Source organism: Haliotis cracherodii, unplaced genomic scaffold, assembly GCF_022045235.1.
Source record: "Haliotis cracherodii isolate W230 unplaced genomic scaffold, xgHalCrac1.p SCAF_8, whole genome shotgun sequence".
Lineage (NCBI taxonomy): Eukaryota > Metazoa > Mollusca > Gastropoda > Lepetellida > Haliotidae > Haliotis > Haliotis cracherodii.
In genome coordinates, this window is record NW_027266341.1 from 34481199 (window position 1) to 34497174 (window position 15976).

At 42.9% G+C, this 15976-nt stretch overlaps 1 protein-coding gene across 1 annotated transcript; it reads right to left on the reverse strand.

Annotated features, from left to right (window-relative positions):
- Positions 1–1981: 1981 nt before the first annotated feature.
- Positions 1982–12916, reverse strand: LOC139450517 (transforming growth factor-beta-induced protein ig-h3-like). The gene is made up of 6 exons (XM_071232249.1): positions 12683–12916; positions 11307–11515; positions 7994–8198; positions 7125–7226; positions 3504–3614; positions 1982–2146 (listed from the first exon to the last, which is right to left on the reverse strand). Exons 1-6 carry the CDS (start codon positions 12828–12830, stop codon positions 2019–2021), a joined length of 903 nt encoding a protein of 300 aa, XP_071088350.1. The 5' UTR covers positions 12831–12916; the 3' UTR covers positions 1982–2018.
- Positions 12917–15976: the final 3060 nt, after the last annotated feature.

The window sequence follows — 15976 nt, forward strand, 5'->3', positions numbered from 1 at the left end:
GTTATATCACGGCGTGTCAGCTTAATGTGGGAGGAAAGACCGACGTGATGCATTTCTAAGACGTTTACCACTTCGGTGAAACCCACGAGCACGGCCATGGTGCTGACAAACCTAGAAACATAATCAGGGTGAAGCGGTATTCGAATCTGCGATCATGCATGTAGGTTTCTGACGTATCCAAGGGTCGCAACTCTGCCCAGACGACTGGGCCACCTTACCCCTTTCTGGAGGAAGTCCATCTGTAGTATTCCTTTGGAATTCCAGATAGCCGAAACCATCACCTGGCCAACTGGTGGAACTGACCATGTCTGACTGTTCTTTATTCTCTGGCTGATTGGTAAACCCAAGAGTCATCATTAGTTACAAATTGTTCAGTAAAACAGCTGTGTCTGTTTCAAAACAACGTGAATTCTCTCGATCAAAATGTTCTCAACTCGGATGCCTACTGTATTTGCTTTGTGACGTGTGGTGAGTCAGTGATCTTCCATAATAAGATAATTTATTTTCTCAACAATTTCCTTAGAGGTGGCAGTTGAGGGTCATCATGACCTTTGATCATCTTCCCCTCTGCAACTACCCATCTGTTAACAAGGTTGAGGATTCGGGATGAAGTTGACACCATGTACGAATGAATGGGTGTTCATTTGGAGATGCTTGATGATAGCGCGAATTGTGTCCATTTGCATCCACAGATATCACCTGGTCACTGATGCCTGCACAAATATGCTGCCTGGTTGTGTATTTGGTTCAAATGCAAGCTGTAAACATAATTTTCCAGAGGTGAGGGCGTTAACTGACCCAAAAGGTCCAGTTTCTACCTTGCCGAACTAGACTGGAATTCCGGAGTTACATTTTCTCTGACGAGTCTAGGCACAGTCCAATCAAAATTGCGTAACGAACTAGACATCCGGTTCGAAAACAACATGGATTTTAACGTGCTGGTTTCGGTCGACTGCAGGATTTGAAAAGCATGTTCGCCGTCAACTGGGCGTCGACAGATATTTGGCAAATCTTTTCATGTGTTTAATCATGGTGCTCAAGTGATTTGATGCACTTCGGTAAGACCCGTTTTATTACAATATAGATCTTGATTATTGATCATATCGTCTTGACTGGGCGCAGTCATTTTATTTTGAAGCAAAAGCAAGTGATATGAGAGATGAGTCTGATTGGTCAATAGGAGGAATATAGATGGGACATAACTCGTAAAGCCACTGGTGGCGCAACGATCGAGCTTGGAAATTCTGGTCTGTTCGGCAAGGGTGGAAACTGGGATTTTATAGTCAGTTAACGCGGGAAGATGGTTAGCATGGGCAGTATTGTACTAGATACATGCAAACTGTTAAATGTGTTAGGCTTACAACTACTCAAGAAATCCTCGTATTCTCGATAAAACTCGTATATAAGAACAAGCAGGTTCATGTTAATTATCAACGTTACCTTCACGAGGCAAGAACAATACCTGTTTCTCTGATATATATTGCGGTAACTGTCTTACTGACTCGAACAACGAAGCCCCGGATCGAGGTAGGCATAACATAGAGCATAAAGTTTTTAATTTACCAAATTCAGCAATGTGATGTAAACTGTCGAGCAAAAGAATGTATATTGGATTTGATTAAAATATTACAGGGGGCACGGGTGGCCCAGTCGTCTAAGGCGCCGCGATTCGCTGTGCAGAGTTGCGCCCTCTGGGTACGCCAGAAACCTATGGTTGTTAGTTCGAATCCAGGTTCGCCCCGATTATGTTTCTAGGTTTGCCAGCATCATACCCGTGTTCGTGGGTTTCACCGAAGTGGTAAACGTCTGAGACCTGCATCACTTCGGCTTTCCTCCCACATTAAGCTGACACGCCGTGATATGACTGGAATATTGTTAAAAGCGGCGTTAAACCCAACTCACTCACTCGTCCGACATGTCACACCGGGTGTACGCTTTCGTTTGTCCGTCAGTTTATGTAAAAACGACCATTAACAAGATGACAGCTTCACTATTTTATTTGATAAAGAACTGGGGTTCTAGCCAATGATCTGTCCGCTGAGGGTACTTGGTATCAGCACGTGATCGATGATGTGGACGACGCCATTGTCAGCTTCAATATCACTCTCGGTCATATGAGCCACATGGTTCAGACGGATGTCGTTGTCTGGAGTTCAAACAAGAAAGAATTGGATTCTTTGATTTATTATCGGTGAGAAGATGTCACATCCAGTGAGGTTGTTTAACCCCTCATCCAAAATTCTCGCACTAAAACAGCGGTGGTCGCCAAGAATACCCTTTACATATTGTTTTTGTTGGATTCAAACCCAACTACAGCGCGACAAGCAAACGCTTTAACCAATAGGCCATTCTACAGCCCCGGGAGATGACGATTATATCATAATAATACTCTCAATCCTGTTCCTAAACATATGGAAAGCTGAATTGAATGAATGTTTTCCTGCAGTGAAGCTGCAAATCCTTAGTATGACATTAACTGTCTAAAACACCTTTATTTCCTTGTCCATGTTCCTCGACCATAATACTTAATGATTCTATCAACTATTGTCTATTCTACCATGAATTTGGAAATTAATCGATTCTGATTGACCAGTCAGACGTGGTTAAATCACAATAAACCCGGGGCGGTCGGATAGCCTTGTGGTTAAAGCGTTGGCTCGTCACACCGAGAACCCGGTTTCGGTTCCCGACATGGGTACAATGTGTGAAGCCCATTTCTTGTGTCCCCCGCCTTGATATTGCTGGAATATTGCTAAAAGCGGCGTGAAACATACTCACTCACACTCACTCACAATAAACCCCCTCTGATTGACACAGCCGATTTGATGGCCGTGTCATCGTAAGCGTTCGGTTCCAAATTCAAGTTAGCGCGGTTTAATATATAGGTAACCTAGCTCTACTTTGAAAACCCAAAATGTTTATCTACTGAATACAACATCCCCTCTTACATACCTAGCACATGAATCTTGCGACTGAGATCCGTTCTAATTTCAATTTTTTCCTGGCTCGAATAGCCGAACTTTTGGCATTACAATAGCGACTACCAACCGGAATTTTTCATCGCGAATTAATGATGTAAGACGTCATTCTCTGGATATTTACTCTGAGTTTGCTTTCTGTCGGCTCCAATGTTTCAATAAATGTGAAAAATGAAAGAAGTGGATAAATGCCTAACTGTGATATTCTACCGAGTCAGACCAAAGCATGCACACCTGTAATATGATTAAGTGTGTAGTAAGATAGAATTGTTGTCCACCGGTCCCACGGACATTAACTAACACAGAGGGTACTTATGCCCCCTCGATATTCTTGGACAGCTTATAACAAACTGCAATGCGAATACAAACTACACAAAACACGCTGAAGAACATCCCCAATTAGAAGGCTGTGTTGCAATACCCAGCCACGACAGATTAACCGTAGTCATATGGCGTGTAGAAATCGGGTGTACTTTAACGTTTTTTGAGTAGTATATATTAATTAGTTATGTTTAAGATACTGACTGCTGATGTCAACACCGATGTCGTGGCCGGAGTACATGGTTGTTATTCTACCGTTGTGGTCCAAACTCTTCAGGTGGAGGGTGCCCTGGTGTAGATGGTAACGGACCAATTCTAAAATCACAAAATATATACAATACCCTATCAATCCGGGCGGTGTTAATCGATATGTTATTTTCCTTTACGTAGTCTACCAATAATTTACCAACTACTGCATAACTAGAGGCCTGACGGTAGTGTGCATTACATTTTATCAGGGATGTGATAAATACAAATATATTACTCAGGCATGTGATACATGCATATATATTACTGAAACATGTAACCCAACCATGCATATAACCCAAACACGTGATACATGCATAAACATCAGTCACGCATGTGGTACGTGCATATATATTACTCAGGTGTATGATACATGCATACATGTGTCACTCAAACATGTGATACATGCATAATAGGATACATGCATATACAACACTCAAACATGTGATTCATGAATTATACAACACTCAGGTATGTGATACTCGCATATACAGCACTCAGGCATGTGATTCATGAATTATACAGCACTCAGGCATGTGATACTCGCATATACAGCACTCAGGCATGTGATACTCGCATATACGGAACTCAAGCATGTGATACTCGCATATACAGCACTCAGGCATGTGATACTCGCATATACAGCACTCAGGCATGTGATACTCGCATATACAGCACTCAGGCATGTGATACTCGCATATACAGCACTCAGGCATGTGATACTCGCATATACAGCATCCAGGCATGTGATACTCGCATATACAGCACTCAAACATGTGATACTCGCATATACAACACTGAGGCATGTGGTACTCGCATATACAGCACTCAGGCATGTGATACTCGCATATACAGCACTCAGGCATGTGATACTCGCATATACAGCACTCAGGCATGTGATTCATGAATTATACAGCACTCAGGCATGTGATACTCGCATATACAGCACTCAGGCATGTGATACTCGCATATACGGAACTCAAGCATGTGATACTCGCATATACAGCACTCAGGCATGTGATACTCGCATATACAGCACTCAGGCATGTGATACTCGCATATACAGCACTCAGGCATGTGATACTCGCATATACAGCATTCAGGCATGTGATACTCGCATATACAGCACTCAAACATGTGATACTCGCATATACAACACTGAGGCATGTGGTACTCGCATATACAGCACTCAGGCATGTGATACTCGCATATACAGCACTCAGGCATGTGATACTCGCATATACAACACTCAGGCATGTGGTACTCGCATATACAGCACTCAGGCATGTGATACTCGCATATACAGCACTCAGGCATGTGATACTCGCATATACAGCACTCAGGCATGTGATTTATGAATTATACAGCACTCAGGTATGTGATACTCGTATATACATCACTCAGGCAAGTGATTCTCGCATATGCAACACTCAAACGTGTGATGCATGAATTATACAGCACTCAGGCATGTGATACTCGCATATACAGCACTCAGGCATGTGATTCATGAATTATACAGCACACAGATATGTGATACTCGCATATACATCACTCATGCAAGTGATTCTCGCATATTCAACACTCAAACGTGTGATGCATGAATTATACAGCACTCAGGCATGTAGTACTCGCATATACAGCACTCAGGCATGTGATACTCGCATATACAACACTCAAACATGTGATTTATGAATTATACAGCACTCAGGTATGTGATACTCGCATATACAGCACTCAGGCATGTGATACTCGCATATACAGCACTCAGGCATGTGGTACTCGCATATACAGAACTCAAGCATGTGACACTCGCATATACAGCACTCAAGCAGGTGATACTCGCATATACGGAACTCAAGCATGTGATACTCGCATATACAGCACTCAGGTATGTGGTACTCGCATACACAGCACTCAGGCATGTGATACTCGCATATACAGCACTCAGGCATGTGATACTCGCATATACAGCACTCAGGCATGTAATACTCGCATATACAGCACTCAGGTATGTGGTACTCGCATACACAGCACTCAGGCATGTGATACTCGCATATACAGCACTCAGGCATGTGATACTCGCATATACAACACTCAAACATGTGATTTATGAATTATACAGCACTCAGGTATGTGATATTCGCATATACAGAACTCAGGCAAGTGATTCTCGCATATGCAGCACTCAAGCAGGTGATACTCGCATATACGGAACTCAAGCATGTGATACTCGCATATACAGCACTCAGATATGTGATACTCGCATATACAGCACTCAGGCATGTAATACTCGCATACACAGCACTCAGGTATGTGATACTCGCATACACAGCACTCAGGCATGTTATACTCGCATATACAGCACTCAGGCATGTGATACTCGCATACACAGCACTCAGGCATGTTATACTCGCATATACAGCACTCAGGTATGTGATACTCGCATATACAGCACTCAGGCATGTTATACTCGCATATACAGCACTCAGGCATGTAATACTCGCATACACAGCACTCAGGCATGTGATACTCGCATATACAGCACTCAGGCATGTGATACTCGCATATACAGCACTCAGGCATGTGATACTCGCATATACAACACTCAAACATGTGATTTATGAATTATACAGCACTCAGGTATGTGATATTCGCATATACAGAACTCAGGCATGTGATACTCGCATATATAGAACTGAAGCATGTGACACTCGCATATACAACACTCAAGCAGGTGATACTTGCATATACAGCACTCAAGCATGTGATACTCGCATATACAGCACACAGATATGTGATACTCTCATATACAGCACTCAGGCATGTGATACTCGCATATACAACACTCAAACATGTGATTCATGAATTATACAGCACTCAGGCATGTGACACTCGCATATACAGCACTCAGGCATGTACTACTCGCATATACAACACTCAAACATGTGATTCATGAATTATACAGCACTCAGGCATGTGACACTCGCATATACAACACTCAGGCATGTACTACTCGCATATACAGCACTCAGGCATGTACTACTCGCATATACAACACTCAAACATGTGATTCATGAATTATACAGCACTCAGGCATGTGACACTCGCATATACAACACTCAGGCATGTACTACTCGCATATACAGCACTCAGGCATGTGATACTCGCATATACAACACTCAAACATGTGATTCATGAATTATACAGCACTCAGGCATGTGACACTCGCATATACAACACTCAGGCATGTATTACTCGCATATACAGCACTCAGGCATGTGATACTCGCATATACATCACTCAGGCATGTGATACTCGCATATAGAGCACTCAAACATGTGATTCATATATATATATATATATATATATATATATATATATATATATATTACTGAAGCAGGTGATGCATACATTTATCACTCAGGGTGCAATACAGACGTCAATGTAATCATTGAAAGTCCAATGTGTTTCAGTCATGTTCATTATTGGGTTTGTTCACAGTGCAGTGCGTTTGTGGGACAACATAATTTGTTGAAATGAAAAATAGTTCGAAATAAATGACAAACGTTCCAGATATACCTGAGGCAAAAGTAGGGTTCGAGAAGATGCGAGACACCTGCGATTGATCCAGTTTAGCGAAGGCCGCATCACTGGGAGCGAACAGCGTGTGACGGTAGCTGGCTGAAAAAGTGAGTGATTTATAATTAATGTCTGCAATATTTCAGCCATTTTATCGGGACGCTGAATGGAGACTCAGGTAGTGGGCTTTAGGCAGTTGGCCCCTCTGGTCGTTTCGCGAGCGGTTCCTGTTTCTCACATAGAAAAATCGTTCTGGATAATTTGAACATGTACTTTATGTATTCTATGAATATTGTTACCATGAAAAAGGAAATACTGAAATACTGACTGTATGTATCAATTTTTTCATAACGAGCACTCGAATCAACAATAAAATACTGTCAACACGGAGCTCTTGTAGTCACCCTGTGTCGATATTGGACCATAGTCTGCTGAGAGTGAGTGAGTGAGTGAGTGAGTGAGTGGGGTTTTACGCCGCTTTTAGCATTATTCCATCAATATCACGGCGGGGGACACCAGAAATGGGCTTCACACATTGTACCCATGTCGGGAATCGAACCCGGGTCTTCGGCGTGACGAGCGAACGCTTTAACCACTAGGCTACCCGACCGCCCCTATTCTGCTGAGACCATTCCTTAATCGAAATACATACATACAGACATTTCGATCTGATACCGAGAGGCTGAACCATTAAATGCAATACGTGCCTTTTTATTTATAAACTAATAGCATTCCTTTTCATCACAGGCAACCCGTATCACAATTACTATTTAGGATTGATGCTTAATGTAAGCCTTGCTTTAGGATTAAGCAGGGATCGAAATGAGAGGTCGATGACTACCTTTAATAGGAAGAACAATTGAACTGACCACCGTTATAGGTTGTGTTGAGCATTCTGTCATACCGGACTCTGTCTACAGCCTTTTTGAACTGGGTCAGTTTGTACTCTGGCTTCTCCAAGACCTGGTAGATAGTGCCCTCTGGAACATCCAGGACAGTATCCAGGAGGTAGATGACGCCATTAGCAGATTCAAGGTCAACCGCCACAGCTTTAGCATTGTTGAAGTATACATCCTGAAAACATAACAATATATGGTTATAATAATATGGTTTAATCACATGAAATACAAGTTTGTTTATGTATAAAAATATAGACTGTATCAAACGGATGACGTCATAAATGACGTCATTTATTGTTCAAATGACATGTTCCAATGAATGGTTCTGTATTTATACCCAATGTTCCCAATGTTCCCAGTGCGTTCACCTACCTTTTGTTCCCTGGTGATTATGAGTGAGTGAGTTGGGTTTAACGCCGCTTTTAACAGTTATATCGCGGCGTGTCAGCTTAATGTGGGAGTGAGTGAGTGAGTTGGGTTTAACGCCGCTTTTAACAGTATTCCAGTTATATCACGGCGTGTCAGCTTAATGTGGGAGGAAAGCCCGAAGTGATGCAGGTCTCAGACGTTTACCACTTCGGTGAAACCCACGAGCACAGGTATGGTGCTGACAAACCTAGAAACATAATCGGGGCGAACCTGGATTCGAACCCACAATCATTGGTTTCTGGCGTGCCTAAGGGCCGCAACTCTGCAGAGCGAATCGCGGCGCCTTAGACGACTGGGCCACCCGTGCCCCCCTTAATGTGGGAGAAAAGCCCGAAGTCTCTGCAGGTCTCAGACGTTTACCACTTCGGTGAAACCCACGAGCACAGGTATGGTGCTGACAAACCTAGAAACATAATCGGGGTGAACTGGGATTCGAACCCACAATCATAGGTTTCTGGCCCAAAGGACGCAACTCTGCACTGTGAATCGCGGCGCCTTAGACGATTGCGCCACCGGTGCCCCCTGGTGATTATGAAGAAATGTATTGCATTCACATAGTCTAATACTATCGGGTATCCATGGCGTGTCGGTGTGGTTTCTCATATGACCCTGTCTATACACCCTGATGTGTCCATGGAGAATTACTTACATTACCCTAAATAAATACCCTGATCTTGTGTTCATTGTTTATCGCTTACAATGCCCTGCATATATACCCTGATGTCGCGTCGTTCGTGAAATACTTACATTGCCATGTGTGTACATTCTAATGTCGCGTCGATCGTGAAATACTTACATTGCCATGTGTGTATATCCTGATGTCGCGTCGTTCGTGAAATACTTACATTGCCCTGCGTGTATACCCTGATGTCGCGTCGTTCGTGAAATACTAACATTGCCATGTGTGTATACCCTGATGTCGCGTCGTTCGTGAAATACTTACATTGCCATGTGTGTATACCCTGATGTCGCGTCGCTCGTGAAATACTTACATTGCCATGTGTGTATACCCTGATGTCGCGTTGTTCGTGAAATACTTACATTGCCATGTGTGTATACCCTGATGTCGCGTCGTTCGTGAAATACTTACATTGCCATGTGTGTATATCCTAATGTCGCGTCGTTCGTAAAATACTTACATTGCCATGTGTGTACATCCTAATGTCGCGTCGTTCGTGTAATAATTACATTGCCATGTGTGTACATCCTAATGTCGCGTCATTCGTGAAATACTTACATTGCCATGTGTGTATACCCTGATGTCGCGTCGTTCGTGAAATACTTACATTGCCATGTGTGTATACCCTGATGTCGCGTCGTTCGTGAAATACTTACATTGCCATGTGTGTATACCCTGATGTGGCGACGTTCGTGAAATACTTACATTGCCATGTGTGTACATCCTAATGTCGCGTCGTTCGTAAAATACTTACATTGCCATGTGTGTGTACTCTGATGTCGCGTCGTTCGTGAAATACTTACATTGCCATGTGTGTATACCCTGATGTCGCGTCGTTCGTGAAATACTTACATTGCCATGTGTGTATATCCTGATGTCGCGTCGTTCGTGAAATACTTACATTGCCATGTTTGTACATCCTAATGTCGCGTCGTTCGTGAACTACTTACATTGCCATGTGTGTATACCCTGATGTCGCGTCGTTCGTGAAATACTTACACTGCCATGTGTGTATACCCTGATGTCGCGTCGTTCGTGAAATACTTACATTGCCATGTGTGTATACCCTGATGTCGCGTCGTTCGTGAAATACTTACATTGCCATGTGTGTACATCCTAATGTCGCGTCGTTCGTGAAATACTTACATTGCCCTGCGTGTATACCCTGATGTCGCGTCGTTCGTGAAATACTTACATTGCCATGTGTGTATACCCTGATGTCGCGTCGTTCGTGAAATACTTACATTGCCCTGTTTGTACATCCTAATGTCGCGTCGTTCGTGAAATATTTACAATGCCATGTGTGTATACCCTGATGTCGCGTCGTTCGTGAAATACTTACATTGCCATGTGTGTATACCCTGATGTCGCGTCATTCGTGAAATACTTACATTGCCATGTGTGTACATCTTAATGTCGCGTCGTTCGTAAAATACTTACATTGCCATGTGTGTGTACTCTGATGTCGCGTCGTTCGTGAACTACTTACATTGCCATGTGTGTATACCCTGATGTCGCGTCGTTCGTGAAATACTTACATTGCCCTGTTTGTACATCCTAATGTCGCGTCGTTCGTGAAATACTTACATTGCCATGTGTGTATACCCTGATGTCGCGTCGTTCGTGAAATACTTACATTGCCATGTGTGTATACCCTGATGTCGTGTCGTTCGTGAAATACTTACATTGCCCTGTTTGTACACCCTGATGGCGTGGCCAGTGTGTATCACTTACATTGCCCTGTTTGTACACCCTGATGGCGTGGCCAGTGTGTATCACTTACATTGCCCTGTTTGTACACCCTGATGGCGTGGCCAGTGTGTATCACTTACATTGCCCTGTTTGTACACCCTGATGGCGTGGCCAGTGTGTATCACTTACATTGCCCTGTTTGTACACCCTGATGGCGTGGCCAGTGTGTATCACTTACAATGCCCTGTTTGTACACCCTGATGGCGTGGCCAGTGTGTATCACTTACATTGCCCTGTTTGTACACCCTGATGGCGTGGCCAGTGTGTATCACTTACATTACCCTGTTTGTACACCCTGATGGCGTGGCCAGTGTGTATCACTTACATTGCCCTGTTTGTACACCCTGATGGCGTGGCCTGTGTGTATCACTTACAATGCCCTGTTTGTACACCCTGATGGCGTGGCCAGTGTGTATCACTTACATTGCCCTGTTTGTACACCCTGATGGCGTGGCCAGTGATACTGTGAACTAAGCGGCCAGACAGTATGTCCCAGCTGAAGATATCCCCCTGTAGGACGTGGTACTTGAGAGTGTTGGCCAGATCGTTTTTGTCTGCGAGCAGCTTGTTGAGATCATCTTTTGGGATAGCTGCAAACGCTGAATCAACTGGAGCGAGGATGGTGAAGGGACCTGTGATGGAAAGAAAGTAAGAATGCATTGTATTGTGAAAAGGATTTGCTTTATTATATGATTGGCTTTGCTTCTAATTCTTTGGAAGTACATAAGCTGGATGTGTCTTCTGTTTCCGTGTTCATGTCAATTCAAATATAAGTTATGAAATGAAGATACTTTTAGCACCCCTTTTTAAGGCTTCCCTTAAGAACGTGCGGAATAACAATTGAATAATTTTATTGATTTCTGCGTAAAAAACCCCATCAAATTGTCAATTCAAAATACAACTTATCCATCATTCTGTCATGTCACATCCATTCTTTTATTCGGGTTTTCCCATTTCAACTTATATTTTGTTCCGGTATAAAAAGAACATACATTCTCATATCAATAATAATATCATCCTGAATCGCACCATACCTTTCCCATTACAAAATATTACTTGACCATCTACATTACCGTACCTAGCCAATTTCAGTATCTTATTTGATCTACTACATCAGAACATTGTTGGTATTACAATAATAGACCGATTCTGTTTTTGTAATCAAATATGCCTTCATTTACCTATCCCATTTCAATAATAACCAAATTAGGTTCATATCATCATACCTATCTCATCAGAATAACAACCAGATTCTGTCCATGACATCGCCGGTATTTTATAATTATTACTAGTTCTGTCATATCATCTTACCTATCCAAATAAACTAATTACGTGATTCTGTTCATATCATCATATGTATCTCAATTACAATAATTACCAGATTGTATATATCGTCATACCTTTATACTACATGTATACTAATTTATATCAGAACGCCTTTCCCATTACGGGGGCACTGGTGGCCCAGTCGTCTAAGGCGCTGCGATTCGCTGTGCAGGGTTGCGTCCCTTGGGCTCGCCAGAAACCTATGATTCTGGGTTCGAATCCAGGTTCGCCCCGATTATGTTTCTAGGTTTGACAGCACCATACCCGTGCTCGTGGGTTTCACCGAAGTGGTAAACGTCTGAGACCTGCATCATTTCGGGCTTTCCTCCCACATTAAGCTGACACGCCATGATATAACTGGAATAATGTTAAAAGCGACGTTAAACCCAACTCACTCACTCACTCTTTCCCATTACAGTATTCAATCTCATGCAGCTTCATGTTGGCACAATTTCACCATGACAATGTCGTACCTTGTCCTTTGAGAGTGTCACCAAGACCAGCTTGAGTTATCAGGCTTGCTAGCTGTGTGGTATTCTGGTTTGCCCCTAAATCATCCACCAAATTTGTCATGCAATGTGCAACACTTGCCAAAAGCACCAACACAGCAATTCGCAGCATCTTGAAGAAGGTGCCTAAAGTTACAGCAACTGATAAAAAGAGACGACCGGCTACGAAATTTCGCCAAAGCAAAAGGGCTTGTACGTTTTCTAGAGATAGAGTTATATAACCTACTTATTACTGCGCATGCGTATCATTGACCACAACTATTTGTGTAACGACATTCGCAGAGTTCACTAACGTGTTGGGTCACACGATAATCTACATCTGACACCAAATGTTGAGTCTCAGGAATAATTCTTAATTTGTCCTGAGTCGACACGTTTCCACACAAAGTTGAATGTATTTCTAGACACATACGTAGGTAGCATTACATAGCACAAATGCTGTAAGAAAATGAATGCTTTTAGAAAAATGGTAAATTTTCTTTGAAAACTTGAACACCGAACAAGACAAAAAGTGAGCAGGGCTCACTAGTATCCCCGACTCCAATCCAAGTTCTAAACATGAAAAAAATAAATATTTTCTCAGACAAATCCACTTATCGGAATCACACTTTGCAAAATCACGGCAATTAGGCCACACATGCCTGATAATTGTGAATGGATGTGATAATCATCACAATGTTTCAAAACTTTCTTTAACCGCACACAAGACCCACTCAAATTCCTGTGGATGGCAAGTACCAGAATACAATACAGATTCCACCTTCAATTAATGCTTCTTGAATTGTTGAATCTTGAATAAGTCTATTTTGAAGAATTTGCATTCAGAATCAATTTGACAACTGAATATATGTTACAGCTATGTAATTTCTTTACCGAAAATAGATAAACAACCTGGGATGTGTTCGCTGTCACATCCATAAAATACATGGTAATCACCAATAGTTGATGACCTTTGGTAATGGCATGGTATGGTTGGCAGCTGTCAACAGTAAGATATATCCGGTCATACCACATAGGCACTGCATGACAAATTATGTCCTGAATAGGAACAATGCACAGACGAAGTAATGACTGTGTACTCGTCTTTTGGTTAATAAAATGGCTATGTCGGAGTCCCGCCCTGAGGACTGAAGCGAGAGAGTGAGTGAGTGAGTATGGTTTTACGCCGATTTTAGCAATATTCCAACAATATCACGGCGGGGGACACCAGAAATGGGCTTCACACATTGTACCCATGTCGGGAATCGAACCTGGGTCTTCGGCGTGACGAGCGAACGCTTTAACCACTAGGCTACCCGACCGCCCCTGAAGCGAGAGGGGGTGGCAGCATCACCGCTAGATCATGACATCCTGTAAAGAGTCCGGGGCAGACCAATCGGGAGGGCTTAACAGTAAACCGCGCAAAGACCAAGTACCGCAAAGCGATCGTAGCGCGACGAATGCCGTAACTCTATGTTAAAGTATGGACGTTGCGATCATCTAAAGCTACAGTCACACAGACAATGCGACCCTGATGGCGACCTGATTTCTTTTGCGACCGACTGGCAATCGTTGAGAACGGTGCAACTACTTCTGCCCATAATTGGAATTAGGCATGATCGCCGATCAATCAGCGATAGGTTTTGCAACTTGTCAGTGATTGATCGGCAACTGTTTACCGCAGGTACGACGAAATGTTTGCAACTTGTTGAGACCGATCGGTGACTAGTCAGCGAATATTCGGTGACTTATTGCAACTAAACGGGGACTGATCGGTGACTCGTTGTCAATCGATCACCGATCAAAACATAATGCATATAAAAAGGGTGCTTTTCTTAATAAAATCATCTCTTTGCAAGTTGTCACCGATGAAGCGCCGGTCGATCACCGCCTCATCACTGATCAATCACCGATGGGTCGCCACTAGGTTGCAAAGAGTCGACAAGTAGACGAGACCGATCGCCGCAGGGGGAAACCAATCAGCGATTAAAATAACACCACTTGAGGATCTCTAGGAGACCAATGAAACCTCGGAGCTACCAAATCGGTCGCAAGCCAGTCTTTTGTGCATGTTCAAAAGACTGGTTGCGACCGAATGGGTTTTGCGACCGCTCTGAAACCTTGTAGCGACCTCAGTGAAACCTTTCAGAGATCCCTCAAACCTCATTGAGATTGTCAAATATTTTGGTAGAAAGAAGGTTGCATCGCGGTCACATTGTCTGTGTGACTGAGCCTTAAGCGCTCGCTGGTCATACGTTTAGCAACCATCGCCGTGCTATGCAGCTGGATCGATCGTGCATCAACCAAGTCAGCGAGCCTGACCACCCGATCCCGTTAGTCGCCTTTTACGAATGCATAGTCGCCTTTTACGGCAATCATGGGTTGCTGAAGACCTATTCTACCCCGGATCTTCACGGGCTATTGACGTAGAATATCCCGTGTGTTACAGTGATACACAAATATGGAATAAAGTTGCGTATATTGCGTGTATTGTCATCGGTACTCTGGCTGCCCAACACGAAGCCTTTGTACTTGTTTGACCGACAATGCCTCAAGTTGCTCACAATGACACGGTCTCAAGTAGCATAACAATTATACGTTAGCATCACTACATTAATTGTTTGATCAAAGAACTTCCTATAAGTGACATGTCAAATATTGTCACATATGCCAGTACGCTGAGGAAGAAATCTGACCAAACGTAAGCTTCATTGTATATCGATGATCTGATATCGTTCATAAACGTCCAAGACCTGCATCACTTTCCTCCCACATCACGCTGACACGTTTTTTTATAACTGATAATCTCATTTACTCAATGTACATGTATTAAAAGCATTGGATTTAACGGGCTCTGCTCAAAGATTTCTTATGATTATTGTCGCTTTAGGTATTTGGGTATTGTCGCTTTGATTTAGATCATATTTATTAAGCACCTACCATGGTAACAGTTTCTAAGTTTTTCAGAAGCCAATTTTAAGGTTTGGAGGGGGGTTGTCAGGTAAATGCACGTGTACCTGAACTACAAACTTAGCAATCTTTAGAAATCCTACAGACACAATAGAGACATATAACAATCGCGTCTGACTTTGGAATTGGTTGGAACCATCCATGAAACCGATTGACAAATCAGGTTTCAATTTCACCTTTAAACAAAAATAGGATCGATACCTCAAACAGGCCCTTACTTCTTTTGTGCACTTCTACACAGGGAAAGGGACGTTGTTTGCAGCGTCAGGCTGCTTGATTAATTCTACATTCCATGTTTACAATTCTTTC

What these genes read in the sequence shown, in the direction of transcription:
- LOC139450517 (XM_071232249.1), bottom strand. Translation starts at nt 12,830, where the DNA reads ATGCTGCGAATTGCTGTGTTGGTGCTTTTGGCAAGTGTTGCACATTGC. An exon ending in TGACACTCTCAAAGGACAAG is followed by an intron (nt 11,516 to 12,682) that starts GTACGACATTGT and finishes TTTCCATCACAG; the next exon opens with GTCCCTTCACCATCCTCGCT. An exon ending in GAACCCTACTTTTGCCTCAG is followed by an intron (nt 3,615 to 7,124) that starts GTATATCTGGAA and finishes TTGTGATTTTAG; the next exon opens with AATTGGTCCGTTACCATCTA.